This window comes from Phocoena sinus, chromosome X (genome assembly GCF_008692025.1).
Source record: "Phocoena sinus isolate mPhoSin1 chromosome X, mPhoSin1.pri, whole genome shotgun sequence".
Taxonomy (NCBI): domain Eukaryota; kingdom Metazoa; phylum Chordata; class Mammalia; order Artiodactyla; family Phocoenidae; genus Phocoena; species Phocoena sinus.
This window is the reverse complement of record NC_045784.1, coordinates 2,022,492-2,038,142: the sequence shown is the minus strand read 5'-3', so window position 1 is coordinate 2,038,142 and position 15,651 is coordinate 2,022,492. Positions and strand designations below refer to the sequence as shown.

Here is a 15,651-nt window from a genome sequence, read left to right as displayed (position 1 = left end):
AAGACAATAATCAAATGTGGAAAGTGCTTCTTTGAGCTCAGAGCTGACGTCTCTGCCGGTACTTTCCTACTCATTGTCAGTGACGGCCACTTTTTTTTTTTTTTTGCTGTTTATGGAATAATTGATAAATATGTTCTCTCCAATGCATTTTTTCAATTTTAATTTTTTAATCGTGGTAAAATGTACCTCACATAAAATTTACCATCTTGACTTTTTTTTTTAAACATCTTTATTGGAGTATAATTGCTTTACAGTGGTGTGTTAGTTTCTGCTTTATAACAGAGTGAACCAGCCATACATATACATATCTCCCCATATGGCTTCCCTCTTGCGTCTCTGCCTCCCACCCTCCCTATCCCACCCTTCTAGGTGGTCACAAAGCACCGAGCTGACCTCCCTGTGCTATGCGGCTGCTTTCCACTAGCTATCTATTTTACATTTGGTAGTGTGTATATGTCCGTGCCTCTCTCTCACTTCGTCCCAGCTTACCCTTCCCCCTCCCCGTGTCCTCAAGTCCATTCTCTACATCTGGGTCTTTATTCCTGTCCTGCCCCTAGGTTCTTCAGAACTTTTTTTTTTTTTTAGATTCCATATATATGTGTGATCATACGGTATTTGTTTTTCTCTTTCTGACTTACTTCACTCTGTATGACAGACTCTAGGTCCATCCACCTCACTACAACTAACTTAACTTCGCTTCTTTTTATGGCCAAGTGATATTCCATTGTATACATGTGCCACATCTTCCTTATCCATTCGTCTGCCATCTTGACCATTTTTAAGTGTATAATTCAGTGACATTAAGTCCGTCCACATCGTGCAGCCATCCCAACCATCATCTCCAGAACCTTTTCATCTTGCAGAGTTGGAACTCATGGTGCCCATGAAGCACTGCATCCCCGTCCCCCTCCCCCATCTACTTTCTGATAAGTGTGACAACCCTAGGGACCTCCTCTGAGTGGAATCCCACACTGTGTGTCCTTTTGGGTCTGGCTTCTCTCACCCAGCATCATTTTCTCAAGGCACATCCACATTGTAGCCTGTATCACAATGTCCTTCCTTTTCATGGCTGAGTAATATTCCATGGTGTGACTGGAACACATTTGTTTATATCCATCACGCATCCATGGACACCTGGGTTGCCTCCACCTCTTGGCTGTTGTAACGCTGCTGTGAACACAGGTGTACAGGCGTCTCAGTCCCCGCTTCAACTCCTTGAGTGCATTTTCGACATCTCATTCTCTTTCCTGCCCGTGGAGAGTGCTTAAGCATTTTCTCTTCTCTCCTCTGCTTTTCTTTCTGTTTTATTTTTTTTTCTCAGCTTGCCTCATTCCCTTTTCTTTCTTCCTTTGTCCCTCCGTCATCACCAGGTCACCACGTGGACAGTTTGGTATGATGCCTTCTGTCCTCCTCCCTGTGCTTAAAGAGCTCTGTGTGTGCGTGCTCGCACACAGAGTGTGGCATCCTTACAGCATATTATACACATTTGTTTTGCCTCTCACTGTTTTTAACTCTGCTTCGTAGAGATCCCTCCTGGGCATTTTGGGTGGACGCGTTCCAGGAGGCCGGGCGGGGGTGAGGGCGTACAGAAAGGGAGGGAGGTCTCTTAGCTTTTCCTTGGAGAGGAGCTGGGCCATGGGCCATGCAAGGTAGAGGTGGGAGGACCAGGGAGCGACGTGGTATGGGGGCCGGACGTGTGTGAATGTGTGCACGTGCTCCCAAAGTCACGCACTGTAGTCACGCCCGCTGTACAGTAGACGCTCCAGACGCCTCAGCTCAGCTTCTCACTCACACCTGCTCCTTCCAAGCTAGACGCACCCACCCACCTGGCGCCTGGTCCCTTCTGCCCAGATGTCTCTGCAGGCAGTTCAGGGTCCTCGTGTTGGAAAGGAGTTCTTGACCTTCCTCTTTGCCCCACACCTCCAATCAGTTCCTCCTCTGGACTCCCCCCAAATGGCCCTTCCAGCTCCTGGGTCCCCCCCGCCCCCCACACCCCCGGGCACTGTTTTTGATTTCCTTTTCTTTGCTGCTGTGTTCACCCTAACCAGGGCTTCTGCCCTTTCCTCTTCCTTTTTTTTTTTTTAATTCTTTGCACTATAGTTGATTTACAGTTTTGTGCTCGTTTCACGTGTACAGCAAAGTGATTCCGTTTTATATATTTATATAAAGCTCTTTTCCGATTCTTTTCCATTATAGAGTATTCTAAGAGATTGAGTAGAGTTCCCTGTGCTCTACAGTAGGTCCTTGTTGGTTATTTTATATATAGTGGTGTGAACATGTTAACCCCAAACCCCTAGTTTTTAACCCCTCCGCCCCGCTTCCCCTTTGGTAACCATAAGTTTGTTTTCTGTGTCAGTGAGTCTATTTCTGTTGTGGAAGTAAGTTCGTTTGTGTCATATTTTAGATTCCTCATCTAAGTGACATCGTGTGGCATTTGTCTTTCTCTTTCTGGCTTACTTCACTCGATACGATAATCTCTAGGTCCATCCATGCTTCTGTGTCTGTGAGTCTGTTTCTGTTTTGTACGTAGATGCATTTCTGTTACTTCTTAGATTTCACATAGGAGTGATGCTGTATAACGTCTGTCTTTCTCTGTCTGACTGACCTCACATAGCATGATCATCTCCAGGTCCATCCATGCCGCTGGAAGCGGCATCGTTTCATTCTTTTTCATGGCTCAGTGGTATTCCACTGTGTATACACGTACCACGTCTTCTTTATCCAGTCCTCTGTCGATGGACACTTCTGTTGCTTCCATGTCTTGGCTGCAGTGACTGCTGCTGTTGTGCACACAGGGGTGCATGGATCTTTTCGAGTTAGAGTTTTCATCTTTTCCAGACCTGCCCTTGCCTCTTGTAAGTCACATCTCCAAAGTCCATCCACCTTTGTTCATCTGGGTCCCCTCTCTTTCTTCTCAGTCACCTCCCCAGGGCTCATCCACTCTTGATTGGAGACGGGGGCTTCTTTCTGACATGAAAACCCAACTGTCATCCTTTGTTTTCCAGTCCCGTCAATGACTTTCCTTCCTGCCCTCAACAAAATGCAGACTCCCTACGGTGCGTCCACAGCTCTAGGGTTTGACTGGTGCCTCAGTTTCCAACTTCCCTGTGTGTCTGTCCCCAGCCTCCTTCGACCACAGATACACCTGGCCAACCCTTCCCATCTTGCTGGGACACACACCCCCCTTCTGTGTTCGGTGTTTAGAGCTGGTTCCCCTGCTTCCCACAAGGCTCATGACAGGCCAAACGGGAGGTGCCCTTTCCAGTGTGTCCAAGATAGGACATTGCCAGGTATGAAGTGGGTCCTTTGTTGTTGTTTTTTTTTTTTTTATGTGGACCATTTTTTAAGTCTTTATTGAATTTGTGACAATATTGCTTCTGCTTTATGTGTTTTGGTGTTTCGGCTGCGAGGCATGTGGGACCTTAGTTTCCCCGACCAGGGCTCGAACCCGCACCCCCTGCACGGCAAGGCGAAGTATCAACCACTGGACCACCAGGGACGTCCCCGAAGTGGGTCCTTGTCCAGATGTATCCACTAAACAAAGAGAAAACCAGTGGGTGGTGAGGTCAATAAGGACGGGTGATCGTGAGTTACTGGAGATGTTGCTCGGTGATGCTAACCGTGGGTCCCACGCCTTTGAGATCCGCTACGTGCGTGCTTTTCTCGTAGCGACGTGATAAACCTTGCTTTTGGCCCTCGAACTTCTACTCTTTTTATAGACTCGGTCCTGCAGTTGATGAGAATGACGGGATGAACAGATTAGCTCCTGCAGTGTATCCCGCTTCTGATTTTCTAACCTCAAGAGTTTCATTCCTCTGTGGTCACGTGGACTGCCTCCTGTCAGCCACAAGCACCAAGCGATGACTGTTACTGTTTTTGGAATCGTGATGTCAGGAAGTGTTTGAATATTCGTTTACTTCCGATCATTAATAATACCCAGCCCTTCACAACTTCTGTCCATACAAGAAACCTCTTAACTGGTGGAGCTTTGAAGCAAAGATGTATCGGCGGAATTTCTTTTCTTCCTTTCGATGCTGTATTTGATTTTCGTGATTTGGAGAAGGCAAGTGGCATCAGGGCCCTCAGGACTTTTGTTTGTTTTATAGCCATAATTTCTATTTGTTACGGGTGCCTTTATTTGAAAAGTATTGCTTCTTAAGCAGGCTGATGACGGATCACTTCTGCGTGTGATCTGCAAAGGTCAAAATGACTTATCCACTTAATATACGGTGGCTTTCGTAGGTGTGCTGGTTGGTTGAAGTTTTGTTTGATTTCATTAGATATTTGTGGAACGGACGTCTTCATCCATCTTGATCGGTCAGGATAGTTCTCCCCACTCTGCCCCTTGTTTGTGACATTTGAGACTGTGATGCGGTGATTTATCCTAAGAAATATTTATCTGGTCTGCTTCTCAGTTCCTGGCACCGAGTTCCTAAAACCCTTGAAATCTCCTAAGTGTCGAGAGCCATAAAGGTGTCTTGGAAAGCCCCCCGGTCACCTGTGGCTGGGGGCTGGTTACAGGGGAACCAACCCTTAGAGGGTTGGAACTGTCAGTCCCACCCTGACCTTGGGAAGCGGAGGGGGGCTGGAGGTTGAGTTCGCTTCCCAGTGGCCAGTGAGTTAATCAGACCTACGTAATGAAGCCTCTATAAAACCCCAAGAAGGTAGGGTTCAGAGAGCTTCCGTGTCGGTGAACATGTAGAGATTTGGGGAGAGTGCAGCCTGGAGAGGGTGTTGGGGTCCCCTGCCCCCTCCCCAAATCTCACCCTCTGCATCGGTCCTATCTGGCTGTTCCTGAGTTAGCTCCTCTTATAATAAACCGGTGATCTAGCGCGTAAACGTTCCTGACTTCTGTGAGCCGTTCTAGCAGATGAAACCCAAGGAGAGGTCGTGGCAACCTTCCACCTGCAGCCGGTCGGTCAGAAGCACAGGTGGCCCCCTGGACTTGCCGTTGGGGTGTTGTGGGACTGAGCCCTTACCCCGTGGGGTCTGATGCTAACTCCGGGTGCATAGTACCAGAACTGAGTTGAATTCTAGGACACCCAGCTGGTATCCGAGAATGGCTTGGCGTGTGAGGAATTGGGAGCCGGTTAACAGACCCTTCACCCTCAGTTGCTTCCTATGTCGGTCGACCTACCCGTGGATCAAATTGCAGTTCCCCTGGAGCCCAGGGGACGGAAAGAGAGACTGTGACCCCGGCCTCCTTCCCGAATCACCTGGTGTCCAGCCACGCTATTTTTTGGGACTGACGCACTCCACTTACTTGCTCAACCCTGAAAGTTGTCTCATTCCTCGCTGCTGACCCCATCTGGGTTCTGTCCTCACCTCCCCACATTGTTCATTATCTGATGCTCCTGAGAGTTGAGATGAGTTTGCCTTGGAACCTTGGGATGCATCGTTTGCCAGAGCTGAGAAGACGTCAGGACAGTCTCAGCCTGTTAGTGGGTCTGCGGGAGCAGTTACAGAAGTTACGCAAAGAATGAGTTGCCTAGCAGCTCCCTGATGACCTCCAGGTGCGTGTGTGTGTGTGTGTGTGTGTGTGTGTGTGTGTGTGTGCGTGTGTGTGTGTATTGGAGCAGCGGAGAGATAGGCTCCTGTATATTTCTCCTACCTTTTCAACCCAATTCACAGCTGTAGAAAATGGTCGTGCCCTTGCTTAGATATTATTGACTGTTTCACGTCTTCTTAAGGGCTCAGTTCGGTCCCGAAATCCCGGAATCCCAGGCCTTCCCAGGTGAGTTCTAGCTAGATTGGCCATCCGCCCTGCCCCAGAGAAATTCAGCAGGTCACCAGTTTACGTAGAGGTTCAGTGTACAAGTTCACCAGTCAGGTGTCAGGACCCTAGAACAGCGGTCCCCAAGCTTTTTGGCTTTGGGGGCCGGTTTTGTGGAAGACGGTTTTTCCACGGAGGTGTGTGTCTATGGTGGGCTTCAGGTGGTAATGTGAGCGATGGGGCGGTGGGGGGGGGGGAACAGCGGCTCATCTCCTGCTGTGCGGCCCGGTTCCGAACAGGACGCGGATCAGTACCGTGGCCTGGGGGTTGGGGACCCCTGCTCTAGAACACATCTCCCCGTCAGAACCGCAAAGCCCTTGCTGGGTTCTCAGCTCGCCCGCAAAACACAGCGAGGCTGTCGTGCGTTTGGGATGCCGTGCGCTTCTATTCAAGCATCACGGCACGGAACGTCCTTGCCATACACGTCGGTATGTGGACCGGAGAAGGAGGGCGGGCGGCCCAAAGGTAACGACTCATCTCGATTTTAAATGATGGAAGGAAGATGGGCGTCTGCTCAGACGATTTCTCCAGAAAGCCATGTCGGGGAGGAAGACATTTTCCTTATCCTTCCAGGCTCTTCTGGCTGGTCTGAGAATGAAATGGACGTGAGACAGATGAACAGGAGAAAGTCCCACGAAAGTTGAATCCCCTGGACGCACGGGAGAGACCCAGGAAAGCGGAGTCACTCACAGACATGGTCCTAACCCTCATCTTAAATGCTATCATCTTCAGCTAAAGGCGAAAGAGCCTGTTGGGTTAGTGGCTTGGGACTTCAAAGGGAAGGAGGGCCGTTGACATGGAGACGGAAAAGAAAAGGGTTGGTAGACAAGTGTTTGCTGAGCCTGCAGAGACAATGGGACACAGGGTGGACCGTGATCTCCAGGCCCTGCTGTTTCCCCACCACGGGTGGCCCATATCACGGGCAGACATCTCTGGCGAGGAGAGGGGTCCCAGGAACAGCTCCTCCGTCTAAATTCTTTTAGGCTATTAGCGAGAAGGTCAGAGTTTCTCTTTTGAGTCTTTGGGCTTTGATTGTTTTCAGGTCGAAATAATCCGCGTGCCAAAGAGATACTTTGCGGGGGGAGCAAAGTTGTGTTCCACTCCAGTAGCAATAGCCACAACCCACAACCCCAAAGCACTCTTCCTGCGTCCTGTGTTCCCTCAAGTCTCAACACTGCAAATCTCGAGCCTTTGAGCTGTCAGATGTGAGAAGGGGAACAGGCCAGAGATGCACGGCTGTCAGGAACTGGGGGAAAAGCCACGCCTAGACGTGGCTGCCGCTGTGCTTCTTACAGACGGGATCCGGGGCCGTCTCTGACTCTGAGAGACAGAAATCAACGAGGAACACCGAGAAAGAATGGCATGTATGGCCACCCTATCGGAGGGTAGCCGTCATCCCCCAGCCGCACCCGTCGTGCAAAGAGTCTGCACGTGTAAACGCGCATGTAGAGAAACCCTTTCGTAACGCGTGGCCCACATTGTGCGAAGACATATAAACCATAGTGCTTAACAAAACAGCCATTCATTTGAACACCAGAAGAGTGTGTTGTCCTTTTTTCTTTTTAAAAGGCTTCCCTTGGGCATAGAAAAGTTTTTCACATCCACGACGGGGGGCGTTTTTCCTCTCTGCAGCCCATCTTTTTTTTTTTTTTTCAAATTTGACCGCACGCACCGCAAGGCTTACGGGGATCTTAGTTCCCCAACCAGGAACTGAATCCGTGCCCTCGGCAGTGAAAGCACCAAGTCCTGACCACTGGACCGCCCGGGAAGTCCCCCATCTTTTTATTTATTGCAGAAACTTACACCTTCCTGACCACTGCCACACTTGGTTACTGCTTGGTGATCTTCCTTCCAGCTACTTTTTGGGTCATTGCAAACTATCTCCTCCAGTGCTTTGTGTATATATCGATACGGTTGATTACAGGCAGATCTCAGACATAACGGTGGGTTCCGTTCCAGAGCACCACAGTAAAGTAAATAGCGCCGTAAAGCGAGTCACGCGAAGCTTTTGGTTTCCCAGCGCATCTACAAGTTACGTTTACGCTGGACTGTAGTCTGTTAAGTGTGCAGTACCATTATGTCTAAAAAAAAAAGCAATGTGGGTGCCATAGTGAAAAACACGTTATTGGTAAAAATCGCTCACCAACCTCGGAGCCTTCCGTGACTTGCTTTTTTGCAATAGAAACACCCCAAATCACAGATCGCCACAGTAACGAAAAGGTTTGAAGTATCGCGAGAATTACCAAAAGGGGACCCAGACCCCCAGAGTGAGCAAATGCTCTTGCAAAAATGGTGCCCGTAGAGTTGCTTGCGAAACAGGGTTGTGACAGACCTTCCATGTGTTAAAAATGCGGTGTGCGCAAAGCACACTGAAACGAGGTGTGCCTGTATTGTTCTTTACTTTATTGGAACAGCCCATCCCAGCAGCCAAGACCATCTGGTGCGTGGTGCCCTGTGCATTGCTCACCCAAGGACGCCGGGTCCTCCGAGCATCCTTTGTTTTCATGGAAGCCCAGAGGGACGCAGCTCTTTGGGACCAGCCTTGGAGGGGAGCACAGCGTCCTGAGCAGAGAAGATGCCCGGGCCGGGGGTTCGGGGATCAGGCACCGCTGGCACGGTAGCCTCACGTTGCTTCATATCATCGTCTGTGTGTCCCGATCCTGCGGGGGGGGGGGGGGGGGGGACCTTTATATGCTTGTGCGTGAGTCACGCTTCTGTGTCCTAAATCCGCTCAAAAACAGAGCCCTTACTTCCAAAGAGCGTTTCTCTTTTATTCTACGTCTTTTTTTTTTTTTTTAACATCTTTATTGGAGTACAGTTGCTTTACAATGGCGTATGAGTTTCTGCTGTATAACAAAGTGAATCAGCCATACGTAGCTACGTCTCCTTTACAGGCAAACTTTCTTCTCCATCAGTGCTTATCTCCCCAGGATGTAGCTGTTGCTTTTCCTCTTTGCCGTGACCTCTAAAATTCATTCAGGACTCTGTCTCTTCTCGCATCTATATTCTTCTTTTCTCCTCAGCTTGTCGCTGCTGCCTTTTCTCCCGTGAACAGAGCCGATCAGCACCTTTCTAAAGGTGATGCGTCTCTTCTGACTCTCTGGGGACATCTCCTACCCGTTGTTGCTTAGAAATCTCTTGCTTTGGGGTTTTGTTAATGGCCACCTTTCCCAGTAGGTGTCTGGGAGGCCATCATGAATGGACTGGAAATTTGCAGTCTTGATGACGACCCTGGGGCCACTGAACCAGGTGTGATCCCTGAGGTGTGCCCTCCCCGTGTGAGTCTGCTCGGGCTGTGAGACGAGCGCCCCAGACGGCACGGCTGTATCAGCAGAGTTACTAGCGCATGTTTGGGGAGGTTGCAAGTCTGAGGTCAGGATGTCGGCCTTGTGGGTGCCCTTTGAGACCGTGGAGATGGCCGTCTCCTCCCTGTGTCCTCCCAGGGTCGTCCCTCTGTGTGTGTCTGTGTCCTGATCTCCTCTTCTTATAGGGACACCTGTCCTATGGGATCAGGGCCCACCCTAGTGACCTCATTTACCTTCATCCCCTCCTTAAAGACCGTATTTCCTAATCGAATCACCTCCTGAGGTCCTGGGGTGAGGACTTAACATATGAATTTGGGGGTTGGGGACACAGTTCAGCCCATAACAAGCTGTTCACCAGTTTATCATCAGAAGTTGGTATTTACTCTTGGCCGTTCTGAGACCTTTGCATGTCGACAGGATACCCATCCCTTAGCATTGTGTCTCCCTGTATCCTAACATCTGCGTGCACCTGAATCTTAACGTCTACCTATACGTGTCCAAACGTGTGTCTGTACACGTAACGTTAACATCATCTGTGCCACATCTTAGCACATCGAATGGGTACCTGTACCCATCACATGGATCTCTGCCAAACCTTAACATGTGTCCACACACATATCTCGACATCTGTTCACCTATACGAGTATCTTAACGTCCACCTAGAGATCGATCTTAACGTGTATTTATACACATAACGTGACATCTGTCTATGCCGTGTCTTAACATGTATCTGTACCAATAACATCGCTCTCTACCAAATCTTAGCATCGCCGCACACACAGATGTGAGCATCGGTCCATCTGTATGAGTATCTTAACATCTACCTAGGGATGTATCTTTTCTTACAAAATAATCATCTGTTTATGTGTTGGTTTTTCTGTTCTAATACCTATAGACATATCTTAACATCGATCTCTACCAAATCTTTTTTTTTTTTTTTTTTGGCTGTACGCAGGCCTCTCACTGCTGTGGCCTCTCCCGCTGCGGAGCACAGGCTCCGGACGCGCAGGCTCAGCGGCCATGGCCCACGGGCCCAGCCGCTCCGCGGCATGTGGGATCTTCCCAGACCGGGGCACGAACCCGCGTCCCCTGCATCGGCAGGCAGACTCTCAACCACTGCGCCACCAGGGAAGCCCTCTACCAAATCTTAACATCTGTCCACACACGTCTTGCATCTGTCCATGTATATGAGTGTCCTAACATGGACCTAGAGATATATCGTTTTTTTAAAGATTTAATTGAAGTAGAGTTGATTTACAATGCCGTGTTAATTTCTGCTGTACAGCAAAGTTATTCCCTTATACGTATCTATGCATTCTTTATCGTATTCTTTTCCGTAGGGTTTATCGCAGGAAAGTGAATACGGTTCCCTGTGCTCTACAAGAGGACCTTGTGGTTTATCCATTCTCTATATACTAGTTTGCATCTGCTAACCCCAAACTCCCATTCCATCCCTCCCCCACCCCCCTCCCCCTTGGCAACCACCAGTCTGTTCTCTGTGTCTGTGAGTCTGTTTCTGTTTTGTAGATAAGTTCATTTGTGTCTCATTTTAGATTCCACATATAAGTGATATCATATGGTATTTGTCTTTCTCTGTCTGACTGACTTCACTTCGTATGATCATGTCTTACCTAGAGATATATCTTAACACAACCTGTTCATGTGACACGACCTCCGTCTAAGTGCCATCCCAGCATCCGTCCGTCCCTGTCCCTTCCTGTCCATCCGAGGCGCAGCCCTCACTCCCGCTCTGGTCCCGCAGGTTCTGGACGGGGCACGATGACCGCTTCCTGTACATGCTGATGGAGTTCGTGCCGGGTGGTGAGCTCTTCAGCTACCTGCGCAACCAGGGCCGCTTCTCCAGCTCCACCGGGCTCTTCTATGCCGCGGAGATCGTCTGTGCCATCGAGTACCTGCACTCCAAGGAGATCGTCTACAGGGACCTGAAGCCGGAGAACATCCTGCTGGATAGAGACGGTCACATCAAGCTCACTGACTTCGGGTTCGCCAAGAAACTGGTGGACAAGTAAGTGAACGTTTCCCCCGTTTTCCCATCTTCCCGCCCCCTGCCTCTGGCAGCGTGCTCTGTGTCCTCTGCGCTGTGACCTCCTTTTTCTTTAGATTCCACACAGAAGTGACATCGTATGGTGTTTGTCTTTCTCTGTCTGACTCACTTCACTCAGTATGACAATCTCCAGGTCCATGCACGGTGCTGCAGATGGCATGATTTCATTCATCTTGATGGCTGTGTAATATTCCATCGTGTGTGTGTGTGTGTGTGTGTGTGTGTGTGTGTGTGTGTGTGTGTATATATATATACACACCACATCTTCTTTATCCATTCCTCTGTCGATGGACACTTAGGTTGCTTCCATGTCCTGGCTGTTGTAAATAGAGCTGCAGTGAACATTGGGGTGCATGTATCTTTTCGAATTAGAGTTTTCTCCAGATATATACCCAGGAGTGGGATTGCTGGATCACATGGTAGCTCTATTTTTAGTTTTTTGAGGACCCTCCATCCTGTTCTCCATAACGGCTGCAGCAGTTTAAATTCCCACCAACAGCGGACGTGCTTTCCCTTTTCTCCACACCGTCACCAACGTATATTACGGCTTGTCTTTCTTTTTTTTTTTGCGGTACGCGGGCCTCTCACTGTTGTGGTCTCTCCCATTGTGGAACACAGGCTCCAGACGCGCAGGCTCAGCGGCCATGGCTCACGGGCCCAGCCGCTCCGCGGCACGTGGGATCTTCCCGGACCGGGGCACGAACCCGTGTCCCCTGCGTCGGCAGGCGGACTCTCAACCACTGCGCCACCAGGGAAGCCCAGTTATCTATTTTATACATAGTATCAATAGTGGATATATGTCCATCCCAATCTCCCAATTCATCCCACCACCCCTCCTTCCCCCTTGGTATCCATACATTTGTTCTCTACGTCTGTGTCTCTATTTCTGCTCTGCAGGTAAGTTCATCTGTACCATTTTTCTAGGTTCCTCATATATGCGTTAATATACGATGTTTGTTTTTCTGACTTTCTTCACTCTGTTTGACAGTCTGTAGGTCCATCCATGTCTCTACAAATGACCCAGTTTCGTTCTAGGATGCTGTTAAATGCAATCTGATTTTCCCCTATAGAATTTCATCTATTGCATGGCTAAGAATAAAATGGGGTGGTTTTACGTAGAAGAGTGTGAAGACTTTATATAGTTTTAAAAATTGGTTTTAAAATTGGCTGCCCCCTATTGGTAACATGTGGTATATAGTCCACCTGCTAGTGTTTTGTGGGATTTTTTTTTAATCATTTTATTTGGAAGCCCTGATTCAAACAAACAAATAAAATGTTTCACAAATTCACTCGGTGATAAGTTTGGCCAACCGTCATCATTTTACAGCTGAGAAATCTGAGGCCCTGAGAGGTAAGGTAGTTTGCGTGTATCCCCACAATTGCCAAGCGGTAGTACCTTATGGCTTCCAGGTTAAATTTATTTCCCTTACCAAGAGCCTCTGTTAATGGAAGCACCTCAGAGGGGCAGTTAGGAATGAAGAGTGGATATGAGGACCACTTTGCCTCTGCTGGACCCCTGGGTCTGCCACTCTCCAGCTGGAGAGATTGAGTACGGTGTATGTTGTCATCACCCCGTGTGCCTTGGTTTTGCTCGTCTGTGTAATGAGAATTGTTCCTACCCTGTAGGGTGATTGGTAACAACGGATGGGTCTGCTCGTTGGCAAGGATTTCTTAAGAACGGTTCCTCTCGTGTAGTAAGCATTGAGTAGGCAGGTGCTTCTCACTTCATCATGCCCACCCTCACATCATCATCACCACCACCATCGCCACCACTGTCATCTCCATCATCATCCCATAGATATCACCTTCATCAGCATCACCACCGTCATCGTCACCCTCATTATCACCATCATCATTATCACCGCTATCATCATCACCACCATCCTCTCCATAATTATCACCGCCATCACCGTCACCTTCATTGCTCTGGACTGAACTTGTGTTCCTCCAAAATTCACGTCCTGAAGCTCCAACCCCCACCGTGTGGCTGTATTTGGAGATCATGTTGTTAAAAGTAATTAAGGTCAAATGAGGTCATGACAGTGGGGTCCTAATCCCATAGGATTGGTGACCTTCTAAGAAACGTATTTCTCCCAGTTCTGGAAGTCCATGGTCAGGATGCTGGCTGACTTGGTTCCCGGTGAGGCCTCTTCCTGGCTTGTAGATGGCCTCCTTCGGATACAGTAGAGAGATCTCTCTCTCTTCCTCTTCTTTTAAGGACACGAGTCATTGGATTAGTCCCAGTCTTAACCTGATTACATCTGCAAGACCCTATTTCCAAATACACTCACAGGTACCGGAGTCTAGGACTTTTGGGGGGGAACACAGTTCAACTCAGTGGGGGTGCCACGGAAGGCAGTGGGGGAGTCGGAACACAGGAGCAATTGGACGACTATCTCACAGAGCACACTTGGATAACGGTCTCCCACCCCCAGTTGTGGTGGACCTGATAACAGTGAGAAAACTGAGAACGGCGGGTATCACTTTGCCCTCTCTTCAAGAGCCAGTGAGCAGAGACGATAAGACCAGGGGCATCGATAATTCACAGCCTGGACCAGCACACTCTCCCAATAACATCCCCCACTGTCTGTCTTGTCTTAACATATTTACTGCAGTCTGAAGCCCTTTCCAGCAATTGGTGACTCTCTACATCCAAGAAGCATGGGGGCTTTTTGCAGGAAGCTTTTTTAAGTATAAAGAGAATTCTCTTAAAAGGAGAAGACTGCTTCCACCTTGCACAGTAATCGTTTGCTATGAACCTGCGTGTACAAATGTTTGTCAGAGTCCCTGCTTTCAATTCTTGGGGGGCATTAACCAAGGACTGAAGTTTCTGGGACTTACGGAAATTCTCTTTAACTTTTTAGGGAACTGCAGTACTGTTTGAAATCTGAGGCTTTAAGGACGTTTACTGCAGTCTGAAGCTCCTTCTAGCAGTTTATGCCTCTCTACATCCAAGAAGCCTGGGGGCTTTTTGGAGAAAGCTTTTACTTGAATGAGGGGGTCAGGCTACCTGAGTTTACTGAGAAACTGGAAAGTCATACAGCCTTCCATCTGTGCCCCGTAATACCCCAGGATGAAGCCAGGGAGAGACTCACCTTTCCACATGTAAGCAGAGACACCACACCTAACACAGATACAATTATCTGCACCCACCTCCACCTGGTGAGGACATCAGCTAAGCGCCAGGCTTCCAGCTAGATTCAGGCAACCGTGGATGCGTCCCACCTGGGAATACAGCATTCACGGGCCAGTACCTGGATCTCTCAGCAGAATTAAAGAATTTCATGAGCCGAAGCAACGAGGGTTGACTTTGAGTTGACTCACCTGGGTGTGGCGGGAAGAAAAATGCTCCTAAGCTTAAGTCCTGGGGACAAGAAACTCCTAACTGGACCTCCAGGTGGTTCTGTGCACCCTGACGGGTTGTCACTTGAAAAAGCCCAGTAGGCAGTGTGAGCCCCTTCCCGCTCGACTCCGTGTGGGAAGAACCCACGTCTCCCATCTCCTTTCCTTCCTTGAACTTACGGCCACCTTGTGCACCCAAATTCCTGGCTGGTTACCAGACCATACAATTTCTGTCTGCACCAACGTAACGTGACCTTCCATTCCTTCCATAGGATTTGAAATTGGAATGGTACTTTGTATCACAGGGGGTTCTAGGGAAATGGGAAAGAGTCTGTCGTGTGAAAAAAGAATCAGAGATTGGGAATGGAGAGGTGTCATGGAGAAGGGAAGCAGGGACCCAAGAGCACCTTTGGGTGGGTTCCTGGAGAGGGCTGAACACTCCCGCCCAAGACCCCCCAACACTCCAGTGGACCTGGGGAGGGCTCGGACCAGATGCACTGCTTACACAGCAGGGTCAGCGTGAGCTCGATGATGGGCAGAGAAACAGAGAGAGTGGACAAACGTATCAGTGAGCAGACACTGTTACTTTCTTTACATGAAACCTGCAAGATAGGGGTTTCTCCTATCAGTGCTTCATCATTGCATCTCTTGTTGGAGGAGTTCTTTGCAAAGGATATTTTCTCCCTCCTAAGATGCCGTTCCTTTCTACCTGTCTACAGACAGGTGCCAGATGCAACGGCAACACTAGGCAACCCGGGCACACGTGGTCTGGACCTGGGCTGCAGCCCAGAGTTTTTAAGTGGCCGCCCCAGAGACATGCTCCTTGGCAGAAGCGTGCCAGCTGGACGTGGCTCCCACACAGCTCTGTCTGGACTTACTGGTCCCGGATCCTTTCCAAACCCGCCCTTGGTCCAGCGTCTGCCGAGGTCCTGGCTACCTTACCTTGACTCTGGGTATCAGACACCTGTTCCTGGATCTCCCGCCCACGGGGACACCCTCCTTTCTCAGCCTCTTCTCTCTCTGCACTTTATAAAATTTTAATTGTGGCAAAATACAGATAGCATCCAAGATACCATCTTAAGCAATTTTAAGCGTAAAATTCAGTGTATGAATGACATTCAGTACGTGGTACAGCCATCCCCACCATCCATCTCCAGAACTCCTTT

General features: G+C 49.1%; 1 protein-coding gene across 4 annotated transcripts in view; it reads left to right on the top strand.

Moving 5' to 3' along the window:
- PRKX (protein kinase X-linked) overlaps nucleotides 1-15,651 on the top strand; it is an 86,687-nt gene that overhangs the window by 40,999 nt on the left and 30,037 nt on the right. For all 4 annotated transcript variants that reach the window (XM_032621037.1, XM_032621033.1, XM_032621034.1 and 1 more), the window contains exon 3: nucleotides 10,841-11,104. In XM_032621037.1, coding sequence (XP_032476928.1) covers nucleotides 10,841-11,104 — 264 coding nt within the window. The remainder of the gene's footprint in view (nucleotides 1-10,840; nucleotides 11,105-15,651) is intronic.